Raw genomic sequence first — 23,933 nt, forward strand, 5'->3', positions numbered from 1 at the left:
AGGGTGCTTAAACGTGTTAATGTCCACTAAAGTCTTTAACTGGCCTAAGTAATAGCTGATCTTTCACGTACTCCCCTGGCTGGAGAAGTACCCTGGGGGTACTTGTACTGGTACTGGGGAATCATTGCTCTAACAGAAGTGATTTGTGTAGCTACCGTACTATACACACTCTGAGGCACTGGGAAAGTCTAGTTTTTTTTAAACATGTGTCAATTTTAATGCCACTAACTGTCACTAAAACACGAGCCAAACTGCTGCACTGGTATTACCATGACAGTTAATTCCCCTTTTACTGCCCCAGTGCTGCAAATACTCACCAGACCACCAAATATGTATTCATGCCAAACTGAAATCAAACTATTTACTCCTGTTTGAAATGAGTATTTCAGGAATCAGTAATACACTGTGTATTTCTATAATTGCCATTTTTAAAAGATTTACATATTTAAAGGTTTGGGTTAAAAGAATATACATGTGAGCAATTATTACCAGAGGTTGATAGGGACTGACTGTCAACTCACATCAATTATTCAGTTAACAAGCTTTAAAATTATGCCTGTGTAAAACCAAGCCAAAAAAAGTCTTTATTGTTTACACCATCTGTGGTTGTCTCATGCCTCTTACAGCTATGTCTTCTTCTCTCTTGATAATCTACACGTATCCAGATTAGGTCAAACACATTCACAACATTCACAAATTGCTCCGTGTCTTTCCTCCTCCTCACTTCCCCTCTCCTGTGGCATCTCACCGGTCTCAGTGATGTCGATCAGGCCCAGCAGGTGCATCAGTTTGAGGAACATGATCACCAGGCAGACGATGCCAACTGTCTGGAGTCCCTCCGTCTCCCATCTTACACTCATCTTCCCCTCTTCTTCTATCTTGTCTTCTCTTGTTCTTTTCCTTGCTTATTACCCCTCTATTTCGACATCACTGGACTCTCTATAGACACCTGTTTTAATCCATCTGCCTCTCACAGTCTCACTCTTCTCCACTGCCTTTTCCTGTCTCTGAAACAGTGTCAGTCACTCATCACTCTTTTTATGTCACATTTTTTTCTTGATGATTCTTTATTTAGCTCTCCCCCTCTGCCTTTTTAATTGACTGCCTGGTTTTTTTTGTGTGTTTTTTTTTTTACCCCGGTGATCTGTCGTGCTCCAATGAATGTTACAGGATTTTTTCCACAATTAAAAGCAGGGTGTGATGGTCCGACTCCCTCATGAACATCAAATGCTTCAGACGAGAGTAAAAAATCCCCCCCAAAAATCTGGATCACCACGTTAATCCAAAGGAAATCCAATCACGTGAAGAGGAAGCTCAAATATCCTCAAACCACATAGATTAGGTTTTTGGCAAAAAGCTGAAGCTGGCTTGGGATTTCTCCAGTAAATATTATTCCTGCCGTCTGTGATAACAACAATAAAAAAAAGTTATTCTCAAGGAGGTGCATCAGGAAAATCCACCACAGAACAAATGACTGATGCTGTGCAGCTTCCTCCTCTATAGCCTCCCTCCATATCACACCTTATTCTCTGCTAATTAACCTCTGAACTCCTGAGGAAGCAGAGAAAGTTGCATTTCTCCCATTTCCATCAAAACAACCTCAACACGAGACCGGAAAATACATCAAATCAGTGCAGGACGGCTTTAAATAGGCATGGCTGACAAAGATTAGAATGATTTCTGCTAAATGTGACAAGCGGAAAAATAATTTGCCTTTAAGGACACAGAGAGGGTGATGACAAAGGTCAACAGGTGTCCTGAATCTCATTTTCCCAGTCAGCTCCGTGATCCACTTTCTAATTGTTCCCCCGTCTCTCTTGGGATCTGCAGCACAGATTTAATGCCTCAGTGGAGTCCTGTCACACACTCATTCTCGTGTAATAAAGAAAAACAGTGAGAGAAGGCTCCCTCAGGCCCTGTGACACTTGTTCAAAGCTCATTTTACTGTCTGCCTCCCTCTAGTGGAGACTAAAGAGACAACATGCACAAAGTGCATGATGTAATATGAGGATGTAACTCCATAGCAGACTAAGAAATTGTTTTTCTCTCCATTCACAGTTATGTCCATGCAGACCTTCTATAATTTCCTACTCATTCAATTTGAAACTTTAACAATAAAAGCCAGCGATAAATCATAGATAACAGAGTCTACCATTAGTGGATTGTATTAACTCCTAGGATCATAAGATGCAGCTTCTTAAGCATATTGCTCTAAATAAACAGCATTAACTAGAGTGACATTCATCTCACATCATATGTTTTTCAGATCCTGGAGGATGGAGCCATTAAAATAAGAAAATAATAATTAAAAATGACAGCTCTTACATTAAGCACATACGAGGCTGATTGATGATGCTGGAGGTGACCAGGATGGACAAGATTAGAAATAAGTACATCAGAGGAACAGCTCAGGTTGAGCAGTTTGGACATGTGCAGAGGAGGCAGAGTGAATATACCGGAGAAAGGATGTTAAAGATGGAGCTGCCAGGGAGGAGGAGAAGTTGAAGACCACAGAGAAATCTCATGGATGTAATGATGGAGGATCCGCAAAGGGAAGATATGGCAGAGGAGGACGCTAGAGACAGATCTGCTGTGGTCTGATAGTTCCCTCAACTCATTCGCACTTTTATAATATTGCTGCTCAAGTTCACGGCAGGCAAAAATGACCTTTAAGCCACCGGGAAATGTTTTGGTGCTTCCACTTGCCAGTCCACTAATGCCTGCTATTTTGATTTTATTGATTCACAGTTCAAAGAAATCTTTTCATCTTTTACTGTGCCTTAGTGTAGCCCCTCAGCTCATCAGTGATCTGAAACAAACAGCATTAAAGCGCCTCTCACTTTTAGTTGATTACCTTCTGATTGGCTGCCCCTTGCAAACAGAAGGTGGGCTGATATTAGTTTCAAGAGTAGAAAAAAGTGTCAAAGCTAAAGTCTAAACCCCGAGATTTCCTTTCAGAGGAATTAATTGCACATATCCTGAACTTATTTGAAACTTTGGCCATATTAGATAAAACAAGAAGAAGCACAGTAGGTCCTGTTTAACTGAAAGCATTTTCTAAATGCACCAGCTTTGGGAAATTGATGATATGAATCATAAATTCTGAGTAATTTATTAAATTGATCTAAAGGACTTCTAAGAAACATGAAAATGAGCAAAGAAACCAGAGATGAACAGAGTGAAATACTCACTTCCTCCTTATCTTTTCTTACCGTACACTGACGCCACTTGTCACTTAAAATATCCAACGCAAACCGCCAGTAAAACACCAGATACTGGTATCAGAAAGCCCCGAAATAGGGCTCATACATCTCTAAAGCCAAGGCTACCTCTGCCATCGATTTCATCCCAAAATAGGTCCAACCTGGACTGATCCCAAAAATCGACATCAGAGAGCACCGGCCTGAAAGGTCAGTGGTTTGGTTTTAGATCACATCACTTAACTGAACTATAAGCACACACACATTTACACAAACACACACAACAAGTGCCAATGAGTGAATATTTTTCGTAGGGTGAAATCAAAGGAGCTTTTGTTGAGTGCTGATGATATAAATAATTCATCAAATAGGCCACGGCATCTTCTGATTAATAAGCGACCACTAATGTATTGCTGATGCTAAATGTGGAATGTCTTAGCACATACACAGTACCAAAATGGATTCTGAGATAGCCTCCTGATGTGGTTTAAAACATACTTTAATAGATATTTGCCTGTCTGGTTCCCCCACAAGATTATAATCAACTCTGTTGTGAAAACACTGAATTAATGAATATTTAAAAAGCCTGTTGTATTGTATTCTCAACGATGAAACAACGAATCTTTTATAAACACAACTTAAACTCAAAACGTTGAGGCAGGAAAATGTGAAAAGAAAATTAATATCTTAAACTGCAAACACAAAGACAGAAAAAAAAATGAGGCGACATAGAGATCAATTAATTTCTTGGGTTACATCTAAGGAAGACCAGTTCAGGGGCCAGTCCTGCTTGTCATCCAGATGTATAGGGATTGCACCAGTTGTGACTGAAAACTGGTGCAATCCCAGACAATTTACTCTCGATTAATATTAAACTGCTAGTTGTCAAAACATCCATAGTACCCGTCTTTGTTGCTGCTGATGGAATCAACACACTCTTGGAGCTAGAAGATCTTTACCACCTCATACCACAATACCTGTATTCACTTTAGATTTAACTTCCTTTAGCATCACACTTAGATTTTGATTTATTGAGCTCTTGACTTTCCATTTACCACACAAACACAGTAGCATGAATGTAAATGACAGAAAAAAACTCACATCACTTATATATCTGGAAGAAGTCATATATCTATATATATATAGATAGATATTTATATATATATATATAGATATATATTTATATCTATATATATAGAGATATATATTTATATCTCTATATATATATAGATATATATCTATCTATATCTATCTATATCTATATCTATATATAGATATAGATATATATTTATATCTATATAGATATAGATATATATCTATCTATATCTATATCTATCTATATTAGAGATGGCACGATACCACTTTTTTATGTCCGATACCGATATCATAAATTTGGATATCTGCCGATACCGATATGAATCCGATATAGTGTGTTTTTTAATCAATAAAACGTTTTTTTAATATCTTGCTGCATTTTGTATAAGTTTATACTCAAGTTTAAATAAATAACAACACTAAAGCTATTCTGTTATACCTGTATGTAAAAAAAAAAATAAAAAAAAATACACTGCGCCCAAAATGTTTCATAGTTCAGCAACACTGATCAATCTAATAAACTTAAACCTACTCAATCCTTCCTATTCTGGTATTTTAAAGAGTACTTAGCAGAAATATTAAGCAACCTAACTAATAGGGTTGCAAACTCCCAGCAAAAAACAAACAAACCACCCTCCACCTCATGATGCTTAATCGATGTAATCAAATTTAATTTGATGCAGGGGGGAAAATGCACAGAAAGAAATTATTTTTCAAGAATAATTAAATAGATTCAACATCTTTCTTCAACAGAATTGCAGACTGCACAGATGGTATCTTCCCAAAGGAAAAAGTACTATAGCTTACTAGGGTATATTAGACTTAACAGTTACTATATACAGTAATGGACTTCTATAGATTTTACATCAGATTAAAACTTTGGGTGTAAGAGTCAGATAATTATTTATTAAAAGCTAGACATTTTAAATGAGAATAAGAAAGAAAAGTATGTCTTTGTGCCCCCTTTTCCCTGTTCATGCCCTATCGGCCCCCCTGGCTAAACTTTGCTAGATCCGCCCCTGCACAGTTACCAGCCGTCAGCTGCGTAGAAAAGGATCCTGGTGTACAAAGTAATATTAAATAAATTCTAACAACAGCTTATCAAGCTTAATAGTGCTGCTGTTGTTCAGCCGCTGGTTTCCTCTTTCTGGTGAGAAGTGGGCCAAAAACTAAGAAGAGAGAAGGACTCGAGACAGTAAAGCCGATCAGCTGATCATTAAGCAGTTTCAGTAGCAACAGGAGAGAGAGAGAGAGAGAGAGAGAGGCAGTCGCTCCTAATATCTGTTGTTAAGCTTAACATGGGAATGCTTTACAGACATTCAGAGATGAACTTACACACTTGCTTTACTTCTCTCTGGGATAACTTCCTCGGAGATGAAATAATGAGATGATATAATTAAATATATATATATATATATATATATATATATATATATATATACACATATATATACATATATATATACATATATATATATACACATATATATATACATATACATATACATATATATATTTAATTATTTATTAGGGGTGCAATGATACTCGTATCGATATTGAACCGTTCGATACAGTGCTTTCGGTTCGGTACGCATATGTATCGAACAATACAACATTTTTAATTTATTTTATCAACTTTCCGTCTGACGGTGCTGTCTGTGTTGAGCCCTCAGTGGATCTGCTCTCGACAGTGCAGCCTAGGCAGAGTAGTCAAACGCAGATTCACTGAGCGCAAGGGAAGCTAGCGAGACAGAAGTTAAGCTCTCCTTGCAACATGGCAAATTGAACCTCCCCCACCCTCATTCAGATCTGGCGTTTGGAACTATTTTGGTTTCCATGTGACGTATGACCCTGAAGGTAAGCGCGTCATGGACTAAAGCAAAACAGTATGTTGGATGTGCCAGCAATGCTCAATTACATGGGTGGGAACTAGTGTGTTAGCGCAGTTAGCTCATTAACGTGTTGGCCATCCAGCCCCACGCACAGGGCGATCCGAGGTAGCTCGTTAACGGAGATTTGCCGTGTTGTGGCGTTAACGTCATTTCAACAAGATTTACGCTGACAGCACTAGTGGGAACACAACGAATATGACTGCACATTTACGCCGACATCATCCTTGTGCAAAGACAAGTGGAAGCAGACAAAAACAACAAGCACGCATGCTACAAACTTTACCCGAGTCACATGACACATGATTCTCCTTATGGGGACCTGATATGTTTAATATGCTGCTGAGAGTATACCCCAGAAGAAGCTTATAGTATAGCTTTTATTTTGGAAAGATATTTGGAAAGATTATTTTGGAAAGATTATTTTGGATTTCTCTGTAATAAACTCTCTTTTCCAAAGATGAGTGATTCCTCAATCAGATACAGGGCTCGCAAAATCGCTAGCCCGACGTCCCGGTGCTAGCGATTTTTCCAGTCGGGCTACCAAAATCTATCTCTACCCTGCCCGTCGGCCTATCGTAGGAAGGAAAAATATATGTCAATGCTTTTGCATTCTTTTGGAAATGTAGCTGGGTAATTATGTCATTGCATCGGTGAGCCACTGTCAATATGTGACATATTGAAATCGCGTTTGAATTTGCGCTTGTTTTTTGCTTTCACTTTGCAATCGCACGAACTGTGTATAGAGAGCGACAGCACTTATTGGTGAGTGATGATAATTTGCGCACCAAGTCCTCTGACATCGTCTTATCAATCGTTAGCTTACTATGCAAACATGACAAGTGAAATCTCCCGCAGCAAGGTTAAACATGTGAGAGGTTGATCGCGCAGAGAATCGCTGAGCGTTATGTTAGTGCGTGTGTAAAAGCAGCAGGATATATATTTTAGTTCTGCTGAGCCAAATAAGACAGGTCAGCGTGAAGAAGTGACAGCCAAAGAAAAGCTTACCACAAAACGGAAAAGTTATGACAAATCTTCCTATAAGGCAAAAAGAAAGTGCAGCTTTATGGTTTCATGGACAAAAGAATTTCTGTGGCTGCAATATGACGAGCTAAATAACCAGGGCTGCACATAAGTGGTCCGCAGGTGCTTGGCTTGGTGCTTGCGCATTGGCTGTCAAAATAAAAAACGCACACAAGATAAGAAGTTGCAACGCGTGTTTGCGTACATAAGATCTTCAGGAGGAGGACAGACATTTGTTTAGAACTCTTAAAGATGTCAAAGAAGCAAGCTCCTTTAAGCAATTACTGTGATGTTCCTCCACCTCCAAAGAAATGTCAGAAGGAGTCCGAACCACAAAAGAAGCGCGTATTCTCGGAAAAGTGGTTGCAGGAGGTGAGCTGGCTTCAAACAAATGATGAACGCACAGAGATGTGGTGCAGAATGTGCCATGAAAATTTAATAAATGACAAATTAAAAAGGCATGAACATTTTTTTTTATATCGAAAAAATATCGAACCGTGACGTATCGAACCGAACCGAACCGAAGCGTGAATTTTGTGTATCGTTGCACCCCTAATATATATATATACATATATATATATAAAAACAAAAAAACACCCAGCACGCCCCTGCGGGCGGTTTATCCTTCAAGCTCGGGTCCTCTACCAGAGGCCTGGGAGCTTGAGGGTCCTGCGCAGTATCTTAGCTGTTCCCAGGACTGCGCTCTTCTGGACAGAGATCTCCGATGTTATTCCCGGGATCTGCTGGAGCCACTCGCCTAGCTTGGGAGTCACCGCACCTAGTGCTCCGATTACCACGGGGACCACCGTTACCTTCACCCTCCACATCCTCTCGAGCTCTTCTCTGAGCCCTTGGTATTTCTCCAGCTTCTCGTGTTCCTTCTTCCTGATATTGCTGTCATTCGGAACCGCTACATCGATCACTACGGCCATCTTCTTCTGTTTGTCTACCACCACTATGTCCGGTTGGTTAGCCACCACCATTTTGTCTGTCTGTATCTGGAAGTCCCACAGGATCTTAGCTCGGTCATTCTCCACCACCCTTGGGGGCATTTCCCATTTTGACCTCGGGACTTCCAGGTTATACTCGGCACAGATGTTCCTGTACACTATGCCGGCCACTTGGTTATGACGTTCCATGTATGCCCTGCCTGCTAGCATCTTGCACCCTGCTGTTATATGCTGGATTGTCTCTGGGGCATCTTAACACAGCCTGCACCTGGGGTCTTGCCTGGTGTGATAGACCCCAGCCTCTATGGATCTTGTACTCAGAGCTTGTTCTTGTGCTGCCATGATTAGTGCCTCTGTGCTATCTTTCAGTCCAGCTTTGTCCAGCCACTGGTAGGATTTCTGGATATCAGCCACCTCCTCTATCTGCCGGTGGTACATACCGTGCAGGGGCCTGTCCTTCCATGATGGTTCCTCATCTCCCTCCTCTTTCTTGGGTTTCTGCTGCCTGAGGTATTCACTGAGCACGCTGTCAGTTGGGGCCATCTTCGTGATGTTTTCTTGGATGTTCATTGTCTCATCCTGGACTGTGGTGCTGACACTCACCAGTCCCCGGCCCCCTTCCTTCCGCTTAGCGTACAGCTTCAGGGTGCTGGACTTGGGGTGAAACCCTCCATGCATGGTAAGGAGCTTTCTTGTCTTTATGTCAGTGGCTTCTATCTCCTCCTTTGGCCAGCCTATTACCCCAGCAGGGTACCTGATCACGGGCAGGGCATACGTGTTGATGGCCCGGATCTTGTTCTTACCGTTCAACTGACTCCTCAGGACTTGCCTGACCCTCTGCAGGTACTTGGTGGTTGCAGCTTTTCTAGCGGCCTCTTCATGGTTCCCATTCGCCTGCGGGATCCCCAGGTACTTGTAACTGTCCTCTATGTCTGCAATGTTGCCTTCTGGTAGTTCAATCCCCTCAGTTCTGACTACTTTCCCTCTCTTTGTTACCATCCGACTACACTTCTCCAGCCCGAACGACATTCCAATGTCATTGCTGTATAGCCTGGTAGTGTGGATCAGTGAATCGATGTCTCGTTCACTCTTGACATACAGCTTGATGTCATCCATGTACAGGAGGTGGCTGACAACTGCTCTGTTCCGTAGTCGGTATCCGTAGCCAGTCTTGTTAATGATCTCACTGAGGGGGTTCAGGCCTATGCAGAACAGCAGTGGGGACAGAGCATCTCCTTGGTAGATCCCGCACTTGATGGTGACTTGTGCTATGGGCTTGGAGTTGGCCTCTAGTGTTGTACGCCACATCCCCATTGAGTTCCTGATGAAGGCTCTTAGGGTCCCATTGATCTTGTACAATTCTAGGCATTCCAGTATCCAGCTGTGGGGCATTGAGTCATAGGCCTTCTTGTAATCAATCCAGGCAGTGCACAGGTTGGTCAGTCTGGTCTTGCAGTCTCGGCTGACTGTTCTGTCTACCAGTAGCTGGTGTTTTGTGCCTCTGGTATTCTTGCCAATTCCTTTCTGTGTCCCGCTCATGTATTGACCCATGTGCCTGTTCATCTTAGCCGATATGATGCCTGACAGGAGCTTCCATGTAGTACTGAGGCAGGTTATTGGTCGGTAGTTGCCAGACGCTCGTGGAGTGCAGTCAGCTTCTTTAGCCAGTAGGCGTGAGCCATGTCGGGCCCTGGTGCTGTCCAACTCTTCATACTGGAGACCCTTTCTTGGATATCTGCCACTGTGATGGTTACTGGACCCTGTTCAGGGAGGTCGCTATGGTCAGGGTGAAGAAGTGACAGCCAAAGAAAAGCTTACCACAAAACGGAAAAGTTATGACAAATCAGACTATAAGGCAAAAAGAAAGTGCAGCTTTATGGTTTCATGGACAAAAGAATTTCTGTGGCTGCAATATGACGAGCTAAATAACCAGGACTGCACATAAGTGGTCCGCAGGTGCGCATTCGCTGTCAAAATAAAAAACGCCACAAGATAAGAAGTTGCAACGCGTGTTTGCTTACATAAGATTTTCAGGAGGAGGACAGACATTTGTTTAGAACTCTTAAAGATGTCGAAGAAGCTCTAAGCTTTAAGCAATTACTGTGATGTTCCTCCACCTCCAAGAAATGTCAGAAGGAGTCCGAACCACAAAAGAAGCGCGTATTCTCGGAAAAGTGGTTGCAGGAGGTGAGCTGGCTTCAAACAAATGATGAACGCACAGAGATGTGGTGCAGAATGTGCCGTGAAAATTTAATAAATGACAAATTAAAAAGGCATGAACATTTTTTTTGTATCGAAAAAATATCGAACCGTGACACCAAAGTATCGAACCGAACCGAACCGTGAATTTTGTGTATCGTTGCACCCCTACTCTATCTATCTATATATATATATATATATATATATATATATATATATATATATATATATATATGGACATAATGGGTAGACTTTCAGCTTTTATTTGAAAGCTTTTATATCTATCTATCTATCTATATCTATCTATATATATATATATCTATATCTATATCTATATCTATATCTATATATATATATCTATATATATATATATATATATATATATATATATCTATATATATATATATATATATATCTATATCTATCTATCTATCTATATCTATATCTATATATATATACCTTCAAATAAAAGCTGAAAGTCTACCCATTATGTCCATCATATAATTTAAAATGGAGTATGTTTCAGTAAACGGGTAAAAAAACAAAAAAAAACAAAAAAAAAAACCCAAACAAACAAACAACAACTTGTGTCAGTGTCCAAATATATATGGACCTAACGACCTAATGTAGAAAAAACTTAAAATCCATCCAACTACAATAGCAGATATATATTCCACTTCCTGTATCGGTGATGACGCAAACATTCTGGTGACAAGTACTTAAAGATGATTAAGGCACTTAGAAGATGATCCAGGAGTGTGATAATGACACTGCAGTTGGGAAAGTCTTAGTGGGAGATGTTGAAGTAGGTAGTTAAATAGATGAAGGCACATGATGGGAATTTTGGAGGCTACTCAGGGATGGCCAGTGTCCTTCAGGGTCCTGGAGGAGTACTCGGGGCTCCATATTTAGGCGGTCTCAGAGAAAGCTTGTTCGATACTTTATGTATAATTGATGTGAAGTAATGCTAAACCTGGGTGTAGGCTCTAGTATTGGAGGAGAAGAGGAGGAAGAGGCAGAGGTGGTGTTGGAGAAACTGAAGACAGTAGAGATTGAGAGGAGTGATAAATTATGTAAGGACATTACTAGTGTTTTTGTTGAATTTATTACTTATGATGCCGAGACATATGAGAGGCACTAATGTGCCGACTGGAGCCTTCCGGCTGTAATTGTCTTGGCACAGTGACTGTAGGGCACTCTGACTCGCTGGCCTTCAGCCCAAAACTCTAGTCAAAGGGAAAAAATGCATCATTCAAAGAGCAGTGTCTGATGTTTCTTTTGCTGCCCTAAAGGTACGCTGCCTGTTAGCCCTTCAAGGCTTCATGAAGTATCAGGCATAATAAAAGACCATTAAACTTTTCAACTCTGAATATAACATTAGAAAGAAATGTTAAAAGCCCTCAAATATTACAGCATCTACAGAATTTCGAAAAAGAAAAAAGGCAAACAAACATTAGAAGTACTTTAATTGGATTTTTCTACTTCACAGACAAAATGTGAACAAAGACTCAACAGAGACGACATAGTCGTGACCTTTTTTCCACTCTTCATTCAGGCTTTTTTCAAAGACCCTTGTACATAGAGTGCTATAAATAAGGCTGCTGAGGTTTGTCAACATGATGTCAATTTCTGATTAAAACATAAAAACTAGGACATTAATGCTTTTGAACATTGAAGTGAAAAAGGTCATGCACTGTTATCTTATTTGAAAAAAGCACACAACATCTAAGAGTTCAATATGTTCTGTCGAATGGGCTAAAGTTCCTCCTAGCCGATGTGTCTGACTCATACACAATATAAAACTTCGATGTAGCTTCCAGATCAGAAAAATAAAGCCAATGCAAAGTATCTAAAAGCTGTATTCATCATGAAAATTACCAGATGGAGATAGCTGTGGTTTCAAAAAGATATTTGGCAGTATAGAAGTTTATTTCTGTCTTGTCCTCTGTAACCTCCCTCCCCTGTTTCCTGCTCAGTCACTCATTCCGAGTCATATTAAACCTTAAAGCAAAGGTTCCTATGCTTTTGTCACTTGAAAGTAATAACTAATAAGAATAACGTATAAAGCTTAATATTGTATGGTTGTTATTTACATAGCTCTCCTACAAATGCTACCCTGGGTAAATGTGTTTTTTTGTTAAGAGCACATTAGCTGTGCCACCTATTCATAAAGAACTTGAAAAAAACTGGACTGCAATAAATATGAATTAAACATTTTGAAAAGTTAAATTTCAGTATCTTAAATTACTCCTGTACACGTGTTTCATAATTTGTGAACACGTGCTTTTACCTGTGTGTCTGCTCTACTTATATATGTATATTTCTTTCTTTATTTTTATTTTCATTTTCTTTTTACAAGGAGTGTTGTAATTTCAAACATTTATTTCTTATGATTTAAGCTCACAGAGTCAGGCTTATAGAAAAAGTCAGACATATTGTTCATATTGCACTCCTTATGTTAATATATTAACATGTAGTTAAAACATCTTTGCACTGATAGAAAGAGGACTTTCATTGGTCTGGACCCCTTAAGCTCATACTGGACTGTATGTGGCCCACTATATAAAATAAATTTGACATCTCTGATCTGAAGGGCTCATCACCTGCTAAACACCACAGTTACTTTGTCTTCGCGTCTATGTTTCATGACTTGTGTTTGTACTTTTCTGTGATGTAATCTAGACAGTATAAAATAAACCAAAATGAACTTATCTTAGTTTGTTATAGGAGGCAGTGTGGACATCACTATTTGATCACTCTCCAAATGATTGACATCCACTAAGAAAGACTACAAATACTAGAGTTAAATTTAAATCCTTTAGATATGCTTAAAAACCAGCACAATGGGTCCTGTTGTTTATATTTGTCCATATATTATTTTCATATATTGTCTATAAACGTATTAATACTTAATAAATATTATTAATCAATTAACATGTAAGCAACAAGTTGTAACTGTTCCAAATTTCATTGGTGATAAAATTCAAATGCAGAAAAACGTTGATTGGCTGATACGTACAGTTTATTAAAGATACAGTGATTAATACTGGAGTATTATTTCCTGTGTTAAAAATAAGTCATCAGAAGTCTTGGATAAGTCCAGCTGTGTTTACTAGGAGACAGAGATTAATCACAGAGAAATCTGATCATGCAGTGGCGGCCTTTAAAAGTCCAAAAGTTCTTAAATGTCAGTTTTTCACAAGCTCATCCTGACTACACAGTTTGTTTTGCTAAACTCTCAAGGGAGCAGACTATCTTTATTTTCATAACCAAATTTGGAAACAAGCAATATTATGTAAAGATTTTTGTAGAAGCGTTTCCATAATAGCATGCAACACAAGAGTTTATCACATAAACCTTCGCATTAAAGCCTCATAACTTAGAATTTATACACAGTATACAAACATTTAATAAATGATTTATAGCACACTATAATGTAAGCAGGTACAAGTGTTTATACATGCACATGTAAACAGTAATAACTCACTGAGTGGAGGCTGAGGTCTTATAAGTTCAAAAGGCAACATGATACAACTCAGCGGTCTTAATGTAACGTTATAATTGCTGATTGATTATTATTATTAAACACTTTTGATATTATCATATAACTAACCTACAGTGCAGTGCACTCAGGCAGTGCTTAAAGGTGTATAAAAGTTTACCCAGCAAAGGCTGCAGGTGGGCTGTTACCTTCAAACGAAGACATCGGCTCCAGGATCCCAAACTGCTTGAGAACTGCCATGAAAAGGATGATGACCACGCCGATGGCGAAAAGCTCCATGCCCTGGATCCCCATGACTTCAGAACAGGCAGGAGCCCACTCAGGGCCAACCAAGCCCCCGGGGATAGATGAAAGAAAGCTCGGGTTGATGCAAGTTAGCGCTCTATTCAACAACAAGCGGTGTCAACAGGGATGAGCCAAGAGGCAACAGGAACCGGCCTGGTTAGTGGGTGACTGCATGAAGCTGTCTCCAGGCCCAGGAAGCAGCATGAGAACCAGCTGGATGAAGGCTCCTCTAATGTCAACACTGATGCTGAAGTGGAAAATATGTGGAGGCTGACATATATGGAAAATCTTCCTCTCTGGACCCATGAGAAAAACTGGGAGCTGTGTCACAAGCCATTTATTAGATCAGGTTAAAGGAGACTTTTAGAGCTCACAGTGGAAAAGACACACGTTACTACTCAGCCTCTTAATCCGGCTACTATCAGTCTTCGCTGTGTAGCATGGACTAATAAATCACATCTTGGTTTTAGACTAAAATGTCATTTAGAAAAAGCAAAACAATGCGGTAGAGCGTCGGTGTCCATTTTCATGAGTTTGCACTCATTTACTAGGAGAAAGTCAGACTGAATAGGACAGGCTTATTGAACAAAACATCCAAGAAGAGAACGTGAGAAACCCAGGTCTTCTCATCTTCCATGCCATAAAATAGCAAAACAGCATTAGAGATCATAAATAAATCACTCCATTACAATTTCTAAACCGCATGAGCAATCTCTAAAACCTCAGCTCTGGAAACAAAAAAACACTTCTTGTTTTATCTGCAAGCTGAGAACTATCTGACTCTCTAACCTCAGCGGTATCCACTTTAAACGGACCGTCCAGTCAAAACGGAAAAAACTGAACTTTGCTCAAAATAAAAAAATCCGGTTGAAACAACGATCTGCCCCGAAACTATTTAAACAACCAAACAAACTGATGGGGCTTACTTGATGTTTAAAATCATTTAAACAATCACGTTTTGCTGCTCTCGTGCTCTTACAATAGGAAGTAATCCTCACGTCCACCATTCAAGTGTAAATTGAGCGTTCACAGCTAAGTTTAAACTTGGCATCGCAGTCCACTCTTCATTGTTTGGCCAAATCCAAGTCCAGATATGGAAGAGTATGACCCCGGAGAGAACATACTCAGAGCAGCAGCAGCAGCAGCAGCAGCAGCAGTGTCTGGGAAGGGAAATCCTGAGAAACTGAGAGTCGCTGTGGGGAATGAATCCTCCCACCCAGTGTCTGCCTCACTCGCATGCACTTTCCCACCCCTCTCCTCTTTCTCTGCAGCTTCCTGAATTAATCTGTTGCTGTTTCTTGCTACAACTTTTCACCCCTCAGCTCAGTTGCTCCACCTTAAACCTTGTGCACATCCTGTCCTTCTACTTTTTTTTGAACCTCTGGGTTCCTCCTTTTCTTCCCTCTGTCTATATGTGCTCTGGAGCTTTCAGCCTCCTCCTCCTTCCCTCTCTATCTCATCTGTTGTTCCATAACTATGGCCAACAGCAGACTTTCTCCCCCCCTCTGTTGAGCTCTTTTATGCAAACTATTCATTCTGCATCCACCTTTTCAGATCCAGGAAGGCTTAAAACATTTTGAGGAGCAAATTGCAGTAATGCTCATCTTGAAGAGCACTCGATAAATGGCCTCTGATAAAGAGCTTTATACTGTCAATAAATAGCTGCTATCCGCATGTGTCTTTGCGGCTGTTTCGCATCTCTTCCCTGGTTGTTTTTTCTTCCTTTTCTGGCTACTTTGTGTTTCTTTGTGACAATTTTGCACCTTTTTAATAAATATTTTGCTGGTTTTTGCAGATATGCAGTATTCCTTTTGAACATGTGCCATCTTTGCATCAGCTTTCTGTATTCTTTAATTGTTTTGCATTTTTTGTGGCTACTTTGAGTCACTATGTCGTAATTTCTTGCGGTTTTTAAGCTGTTTTCCCTTTTCTGTGTTCCCATTTTGGTCTATTTTGCATCTGTTGTAGGTGTTTTATTTTTCTTTGTATTCATTTTGTGTGTGTTTTACTTTTCTTTGTGATGTTTCTGTACCTCTTTGCAGTAATCCTACATCTTTTTGTGGTTATATTGTGTATTTTTGTAATTTTTCTTTTATGGTCAGAATGTATTTGTGTTTGTTTTGCATCTTTTTGCAAAATGATTTCAGTATCTTCTTGTCATTTTGAAATTTTTGTGCACATTTCTTTTTATAATAGTTTGTTGTGTCTCTGTGGCAACTTTGTAAGATGTTTTATTATTTTCTTCTTATTCTGGTACATGTTTTTAGTTATTTTGTACCTTCATTTTGCATCTTATAGCTTTTGTGATATTATCATATTGTTATATTATTTCACTAATCCACATATGATACACATTACACCACTGTGGCTCTGCCAGCTCCATCACTGTCACCATCCTCAACTGATCCTGTTTGCATATGAGGGCTGAAGTCAAGAATGAGAGGTTGAGCAAACACAGAGATCAAATAGGAACATCAGCCTCCCTACACGTGTAACTTCTTGATCTTTCCACTTATCTGTTTTACTCTGAATCAGACATATAATGAGTCCTAATTATGCATCGCTAAACCATTTTAATGATTACACAGAATTACTGGAACATGGTCCACAGCTTGCCAAGGATAACATGGAAAAATATAATTGAGTGAGTATCAGCGTGCATAAGTATGGTTGTGTGAGTGTGTGTTTAGCAGGTCAAAAGGGGATAACTGATGACTCTGCATTTGCTAATGCATCAAGATAAGATGTGTGTGTATGTGTGTTTGTGCGCGTTATTGTATTGACTTGGATGGAGAAAGGAGATGCAGATGGGACGCTGGAGCGGGAGAGATCAATATCTCTGTGGTGAGGTGGTGGAGATCCCCTCTGTTTTTCCTGCACGTGGTGAATTTAACCAGAAAAACCGAGGTCACCTATCACTGACAGAATCACGTCACTGGTTGCTCTGTGGTGGGATTTATAATGAGTGTCAAACTTACATTTTTCACACAGCTTTGAAGGAGAGATTGACAGGAAACAAGCAATAATGAGCCAACATTAAATACACACACATACATACACACACTGCTGTAAAGGCTCACCTTTCAGCACATTCACTTCACCAGATGCACCTTGTTTCTTTTCCTCACCTTTGATTGGGGGTGGTGCACCTTCCTTCCTCCAAAACACACACACACACACACGTATCTGGGCATGTGTGTATACTTATGAATAATTGTGTATGGTGGCGGATAATGCTGGCGGATTTCCGTGTGTGTGTGTGTGTGTGTGTGTGTGTGTGTGTGTCAGTCCATTAGGACCCTAACAGGGTTTAAAAGGTAGGCTTGTTGCTGATGCTGACACAACAGTCGGTAAATAGGGAGAGAGGACCCAGACTGTTTCCTCTGAGTCAGACATATCAGCAAAGATCTATTGAGATTGGAAGACACACTTAAATAACATTTAAGCCTCTTCAGTACAATAGCACTAATTCACAAGAAATGACTCTTTGCTTCACAAGTTTTAATATTTACATAAGAAGTTTGACCAGTGACTAAAATTAGAACTTCAAGCTACAGATTAGAACACAGATCTTACTGCCTGTGAGCTGACGTTGCTTACCAGTGCACCACCGTGCTGCCCTCAAATATGGAAGCAATACCTTTTCATAGAGTATAAAGAGACAGAAACATAATTTACATGTAGAAATCACTGCCTATTTCATTTGTTACACCTGTTCCAATCACAACCCATGCATTTAGCTATGTAGAAATGATTAAAATTACCTGCCGAAGTTCAAACTGAGCATCAGAATGGGAAAGAAAAGTGATTTAGGGGACTTTTTATAAAGATGTTTGTTCTATACTTTTCGAATGTTTCATAATCTTGTACCGTCTCTGTTCAGGAAAAAGAGATGGTCCGAAAAAAAAGTGTGAAAATGGGTGAAAGTGCTTTGTTGGTGACAGAATAACAGCTCGTTACAACCTGGTATACAGAAGATCATTTCTGAGTGCAGAACACGTCGAACCTTGTAGGTGATGGGCTACAGCAGAGAGAGACCACACCGGGTGTCACTCCTTTTAGTTAAGAGTAAGAAAACTAGAAGCAACTTCACTAACAGACTGATTCAATTCTTAAAAATACACAATATCTGACTGACAAATAATCATATTATCATTACTATTTGTCATTTCAACTGCTGTAATATTAATACTGTAAGTAAGTAATAATGTGACATTGTCTGTTCCTACCTGAGCGGTGGTACCTGGCTGCACTGTGGCCACAGTGAGAGAGGCAACTGGGCCGAGAGAGGCGCCTCCTGGCCTCCACAGAGAGCGCAGCCATCACAGCTCCCATAATCAGCTGAACTGTCACAATAGCAAGAGGTCTAACAGGAGAAGATCCAGATTTTAAATGACTGAATGTAAATGCTTGGTCGTGGAGATCAATGCTAACAAAATGCTTTCAAATGTCTGAGCCGCCCGCCAAGTTTGACTCCGAGCACTGAAAGTCTCAGCTCAGCCTGAGAGGAGGCAAACGAGCAAATCTCACCTACTAACAAAGGCAACTGGAAAAAGCGACAGGTGAGAGAGACTTTTGTGTGTGTGTGCATGTGTGTGTGAGGCCATATTTGAAAATCTGTTTGAGTTTGTGACACCACGTCACCGCCAGAGAGGGAGATAAAAAAGAGAAAAGGATCAAACAGCACAGCAGAGCTTCTGACCTTTCACATCACACATGTAGCAGACGCCCCGACATTTCTTTTTTTCTGCCTGTCTCACTCCCTTCCTGTCTTCAGATTGTCCGCCTCACATAAACATGACTTCGACTCCTACTGTCTCACAAATTTCTGTGGCTCTGGAAAGTCAAACAACTCCCCAATATCTGTAGTACCTCCAAGAGTATAAGGAAAAGTTTAATGCTTGTCTCTTTTGTGTAAAGAAACCTTAATGTAGTGCTGTTCAGCAATACTGCATTTGGGTGTACAATCAGACTCATGCACACAGACGCTCAGACAGCAGCTGTGAATTTAACAGACTGCAAACAAATCTGGTTGCTGTAGAGTTTTTCCGAGTAAAACAGCAAATCTTCTCCGTTTTCTCCAGCGACAGAAACTCTGTTTTAAACATACCTGCAGACAAGGGTTAATGGATAAAATAACCCAAAGATTATGTAGTTATCCAGGAATGCCGTAAAACTGCTCATGTATATCTAAAAATGTAATCATAAAGGAATATAAAGACAGGTGCAGCTGTTCAGCCTAGGAACAAATGAAGCAAGGAGGGAGTAAGAATCTGAGCTCCAAGGGACCAATAAAGCAAACACACAGTCCCACTGCATGTAAAAAATATGACACGTGTACGTTTTACGGGTCCACTAACTCTTTGCTTTTAGTTTACTCTCACAGTATGCTTTCAGTTATTATCCATTTCCATCCCATCATTAATAAAAACTGCTGGCATATTTCCACTGGCAGATGTTATGGCATGGGCCACACATGTCCATGCCATAACATTGCCTGAGCCATGCTTTGTTTCATGAGCTGCTTCTTTCCTCCTCCATACTTTCTCTCCCCATCATTCTGGTACAAGTTAATCTTGGTTTCATCTGCTTGAATCTTTTTTATCCAAACTACACAGACTGAATCTAATCTGACCTTCTTGTTCTTGAGTGTAGCCAGCGGTTTGCACCTCCTTGTAAGTCTGTATTTACATTCATGAAGGTGTTTTTTGAACAGAGACTTTGACAATGACATGCCAACCTCCTCTTATTATTAAGTTAGATGTTGAGAAGCTGTTTTTCTTTAACCAGTTCTGTCATTGGGCACTGCAGTTTTCTTCTGAAGTCTTTGAGCTGAGCACGCATAATCTCTTTAAGAAAATACCAGATTGATGAGATTTTGAGATAGGTTTGTGTTTTTAGCCTCCCTCCCTCAATTAGATCATCTCTTTGGACATCACGTTGACATACAAAATGCAAGTTTAACATTTTTAATGAACGAACTTTTGTTGTTGTTTTTTAAACTTGTACAAATATGTAGAATTAAACAGGCTAATAGGTGATTTTCTTTAGACAGAGCTAGTCAAGCTTTTTACCACCTTATTTTTATTTGACTCTTCAGACCAGAGCCGATAAGTGTAAATTCCATAATGTAATCTCATTTTCGTCTTGACTGCATTATAATGAAATACTCTGGCTTTTATAGGCGAGTCTCTGCTTCGTTTATCTATCCTAAATAGAAATTATTGAATTATTAGCAAATGGAAAAATAAATAATCTAATTTATTAAAATTTATCATTTCACAGTTTTCCCACCAAAGACAAGGTCGCTATCATTTTGGATATTTGCAGTAAATTTAAAAAGCAAAATTATAAAATTATAATTTTTAGCCCATAAAAAGCTTTTTTTCTGACTGTTGTCATAAAACTAACTTTGAACTGAGGAATGTATTTGCCATGTTATCCACCCTGTCCACCAGAGGGCGTCAGACACCAAACAGCAGAGCAGAGCCACTCGTGTTATTTCACTGACACAAGAAGAAACTGGAGATATTAGATCAAATTTTGATTAGATCAAGTTTGTATATGATCTGATTACTGCCAGATCATAGACAAGCTTACTAAGCCATAAATGAAAAGGAAAACAATGTGTGGTTTCTCACAACATCTGTATCCATGTTTGACAGGAGAACATCAGGAATACAACAAAGCAAGAAATCTAATTTGTAAAGCCTGCCTCCCTGAATCCACCCTGTTATTCGAAGTATGTTCACGAACATGAGTGGAAATCTGCAAATGCAAGGAAATCTTTAAAGGCTGTGCACAGATTTTAAACACCCTGCTGCTCAGTCAGAAGAGAGATGACTAAATCACCCAAGTCTCTTTAATGCTCGTTTCTTCCCAAACAACCTACCCCAGGGACATAAGACGAAAACTTTACTGCACATTGCAAGTGTTTACAAGAACTGCCCTCTACACTGTCAGTAAACAGCACCCCAGACATGTAAACTTGCTCTACATCCTCTCCAACTCCAACTGCAAAAACCATTTAGTGGCCATTGGGGAAAAAGATGGTATCTTTTTCACGCTTTTTACACTCCTGCTGTCTTTGCGTCACTCCTTCAACTTTTTTAATGTTCCAATTAAAACTAAATCCAGTCTTATATCCATATGAGATAATCTCCTTTTTATAAACCCACCTCAGCCTGGCAGGTTCAAAGCCAGGCCTGGATGTGTGATTAAAACAGGGTCTTACTTTTCCGCTCCCCTCGCTCTGCTAAGGTTGTTTTACTTTTAAATTTCTCTTTATCCAGCACCGAAATATCCTCTCATATTCCCTAATCTACCTCTAGCTAGTGGATCACTGGAGACCTGAGCAGAATTTGGTTAGAAATATTCAAACAGGAAACAGCCGAACAGCAGAGAGTTTAGACTGAGGAGGAGGCAAAAGAAGTTTTTCATCCATCATCCAGAGTTGTGTCTTGTCACTGTCCTGATATCCTGAGGTGTCCTCACCTGTTTGCACAGAGTTTAGGAGCATAAAGGGAAACAGCAAACATAATGAGTCTGAACAATTTAACAAAGAAGGTGATACAAGGAGGGCTGATAAAGAGGAAACAGTGGGCTGGAAAAGCAAGAAATATCAGGTGCTGATTCAGCTGGTGGTGGCTTGATGATGTTTGCTGGATGAAAGGACAGAAGAGGAGGACAGCAGATAGACTTACATCTAATCAATGCTGATGGAAGGACATAGAGACACATTCATAAAGGACAGATCAATAAAAAGGAGAACAGAAGAGTAATAAAAATCAGATTTTGGAGGTGCCAGTGTATGCTTAACACAAGAAAAAAGAGCACTTCTTGATTCTTATTTCCACACCATATTTTCACCCTTAAAGTACTTGTGGCAACATTTGTAAAACAAGGCAGACACATGCACATATTCAGCCTGTTCATAAAGTCAAACAACCAACACAATCATACCGTTGATGATGTACTGTAATACTTCAAATGTCTATCCATTTATTTCTGCTTATCCACTTCAGGGTCATGCTGAAGCTGGGTCAGGGTCAAGCCTACAGCCAACTTTAAAGCCCAAATGACCTGACCCTTATGCCTGTTTTTGGACTGTGGGAAGAAGCTAGAATACCTGGAGAGAACCCACAGAGACACAAGAATGACATGTAAACTTCACACAGTCCCCAGCTGGGGGATGTAAACCCAGGGTCTGCTTTCTGCGAGGTAACAGTGTTAATCACTACACCACCATGGCAGCGTCCTTTAAAGAGGAACTTTCAACATTTGTTGCATAAATTAAAGAATTCAGCCTCTGTGGTTACAATCATAGCCTGCTCTTTTTATCTACATTTAACCAGCAGCATTTGTAACTTTACATTAAAGTTAGGCAGTTTATCTCAGTGGTCCCAAACTAGGGATCAGGTCTCAGGATAAGTCAGTGAGATCATTATTAAGAGAGAAGAAGAAGAGGAGGAAAAAGAAAGCCCTGATGCACCAATTCTATACAAATAATTTCTTATTTGGTATCTTTGGAGCCTGAACTATCATCAAACCATCTGAGAGATTTTAGAGTTTCTGAAGAATTTCAGAAAAAAAAGGTTTTTGCTCAATTGACCTAAATTTAAAAATTGTCAATTTCCATCAGATAAATGTGAAGGACTACAAGTAAAGACAAACATATAATAAAACTACTCAAGTTAAAGCTGAAAACTGGACTTTGTTACTTATATGACAATAATGAAAAGCATGCATGTAGATTTTTTTTAAAATGGAAATAAATAAACAGAGTAAAAGAGGACAGAAAACAAAGCTTTTGTTTATAATCTGCTGTTTTAATAAGCGGAATGAAAAATGCACGACCGAACAAAAGAGAAAATACCTTGAACTAGCGTCCCGGTGATGAAGCCAAAGAAGCAGCGCAGCAGCTTGGTGATTTCCTTTTCGCAGTGTGCCCTGCATGCATTCATCATCCAAACTTTGGCCAAATGGACCACACAGTGTAAAAAAGAAATGCTGATCTTACAGGAAAAATCAGGAATGTGATAAGACACAGAAAAGTCTTCTGATATAAAGGTTGTTTCATTTGTCCCACTTTGCTTACAGGTGATCTTCACTCCCTCCTCCTCCTCCCCTCGGTGTCTCACACAAGGTGACTCGAATCACCATTGCTTTCCTTGAACACGACCCAGTCTGACAAACCACAAAAGAAACCCCCCCGCCGCTTTTCCTGTTTCAGCCATCATCAGCCATCGTGGTCACTGGGACCACCGTGTCAACGTGTACAGTCACGGAGAAAGAAATCCCAATATTCTGCTTAGCTCCCTCCCTCATTTTCCTCGCTTCCATATCTAATCCGACTCATATTACACTTTTCGTGTTACAGTCACTGATATCTCTTCGTCTTTCAGTTTCACTGATACAGCCTTCTTATCTCACTCTTCTCTTCTCTTATCTCTTCCCTGGTGTGAGAGTAACTTAAAGTAGAGATTAAACTTTATGCTGACTGAAATGAAAGAAGTCATGCATGCTAAAACAGTTGTATAGCTGACTTTATTTATAGGAACTGTTTATTCGTGTTTTTCCTGTTTTATATCACTTTAAATTCAATGTCTTTAGGCTACTTTAACCAAAACAAGCAGCATGAAAACATCACGGAATGCCTTAAGTTTGTTTAGCGGCTGAAATGTTAATTTTCTTTTTTTACGGAGAGGATATTATGAGTTTATGACTTCATAAATCACGAGAGGCAGGAGTATTCCCAGATGAAAATGTTCTACAAATCAGCCTCTGAATA

At 39.7% G+C, this 23,933-nt stretch overlaps 1 protein-coding gene and 1 long non-coding RNA gene across 4 annotated transcripts in view; both read right to left on the minus strand.

Moving 5' to 3' along the window:
* The window catches only part of kcnip3b (Kv channel interacting protein 3b, calsenilin), a 60,326-nt gene that overhangs the window by 8,840 nt on the left and 27,553 nt on the right, over positions 1-23,933 (minus strand). Inside the window, exon 1 of one of the 3 annotated variants that reach the window (XM_085179103.1) lies at positions 14,047-19,908. The exons of the other annotated variants lie outside the window; for them this stretch is intronic. Within the exon in view, the coding sequence (XP_085035229.1) occupies positions 14,047-14,152 (106 nt within the window). The 5' untranslated portion in view covers positions 14,153-19,908. Of the gene's footprint in view, positions 1-14,046; positions 19,909-23,933 lie in introns of those variants that run through there. 3 annotated transcript variants of the gene reach the window in all.
* Positions 1,064-4,360, minus strand: LOC146506535 (uncharacterized). Its single transcript, XR_014877087.1, has 2 exons — positions 4,077-4,360; positions 1,064-3,634 (listed from the first exon to the last, which is right to left on the minus strand). It is a non-coding gene; the product is annotated as an uncharacterized LOC146506535 (long non-coding RNA).

The sequence above is a fragment of the Neolamprologus multifasciatus genome, chromosome 12 (assembly GCF_963576455.1).
Source record: "Neolamprologus multifasciatus chromosome 12, fNeoMul1.2, whole genome shotgun sequence".
In the NCBI taxonomy this organism is placed as follows: domain Eukaryota; kingdom Metazoa; phylum Chordata; class Actinopteri; order Cichliformes; family Cichlidae; genus Neolamprologus; species Neolamprologus multifasciatus.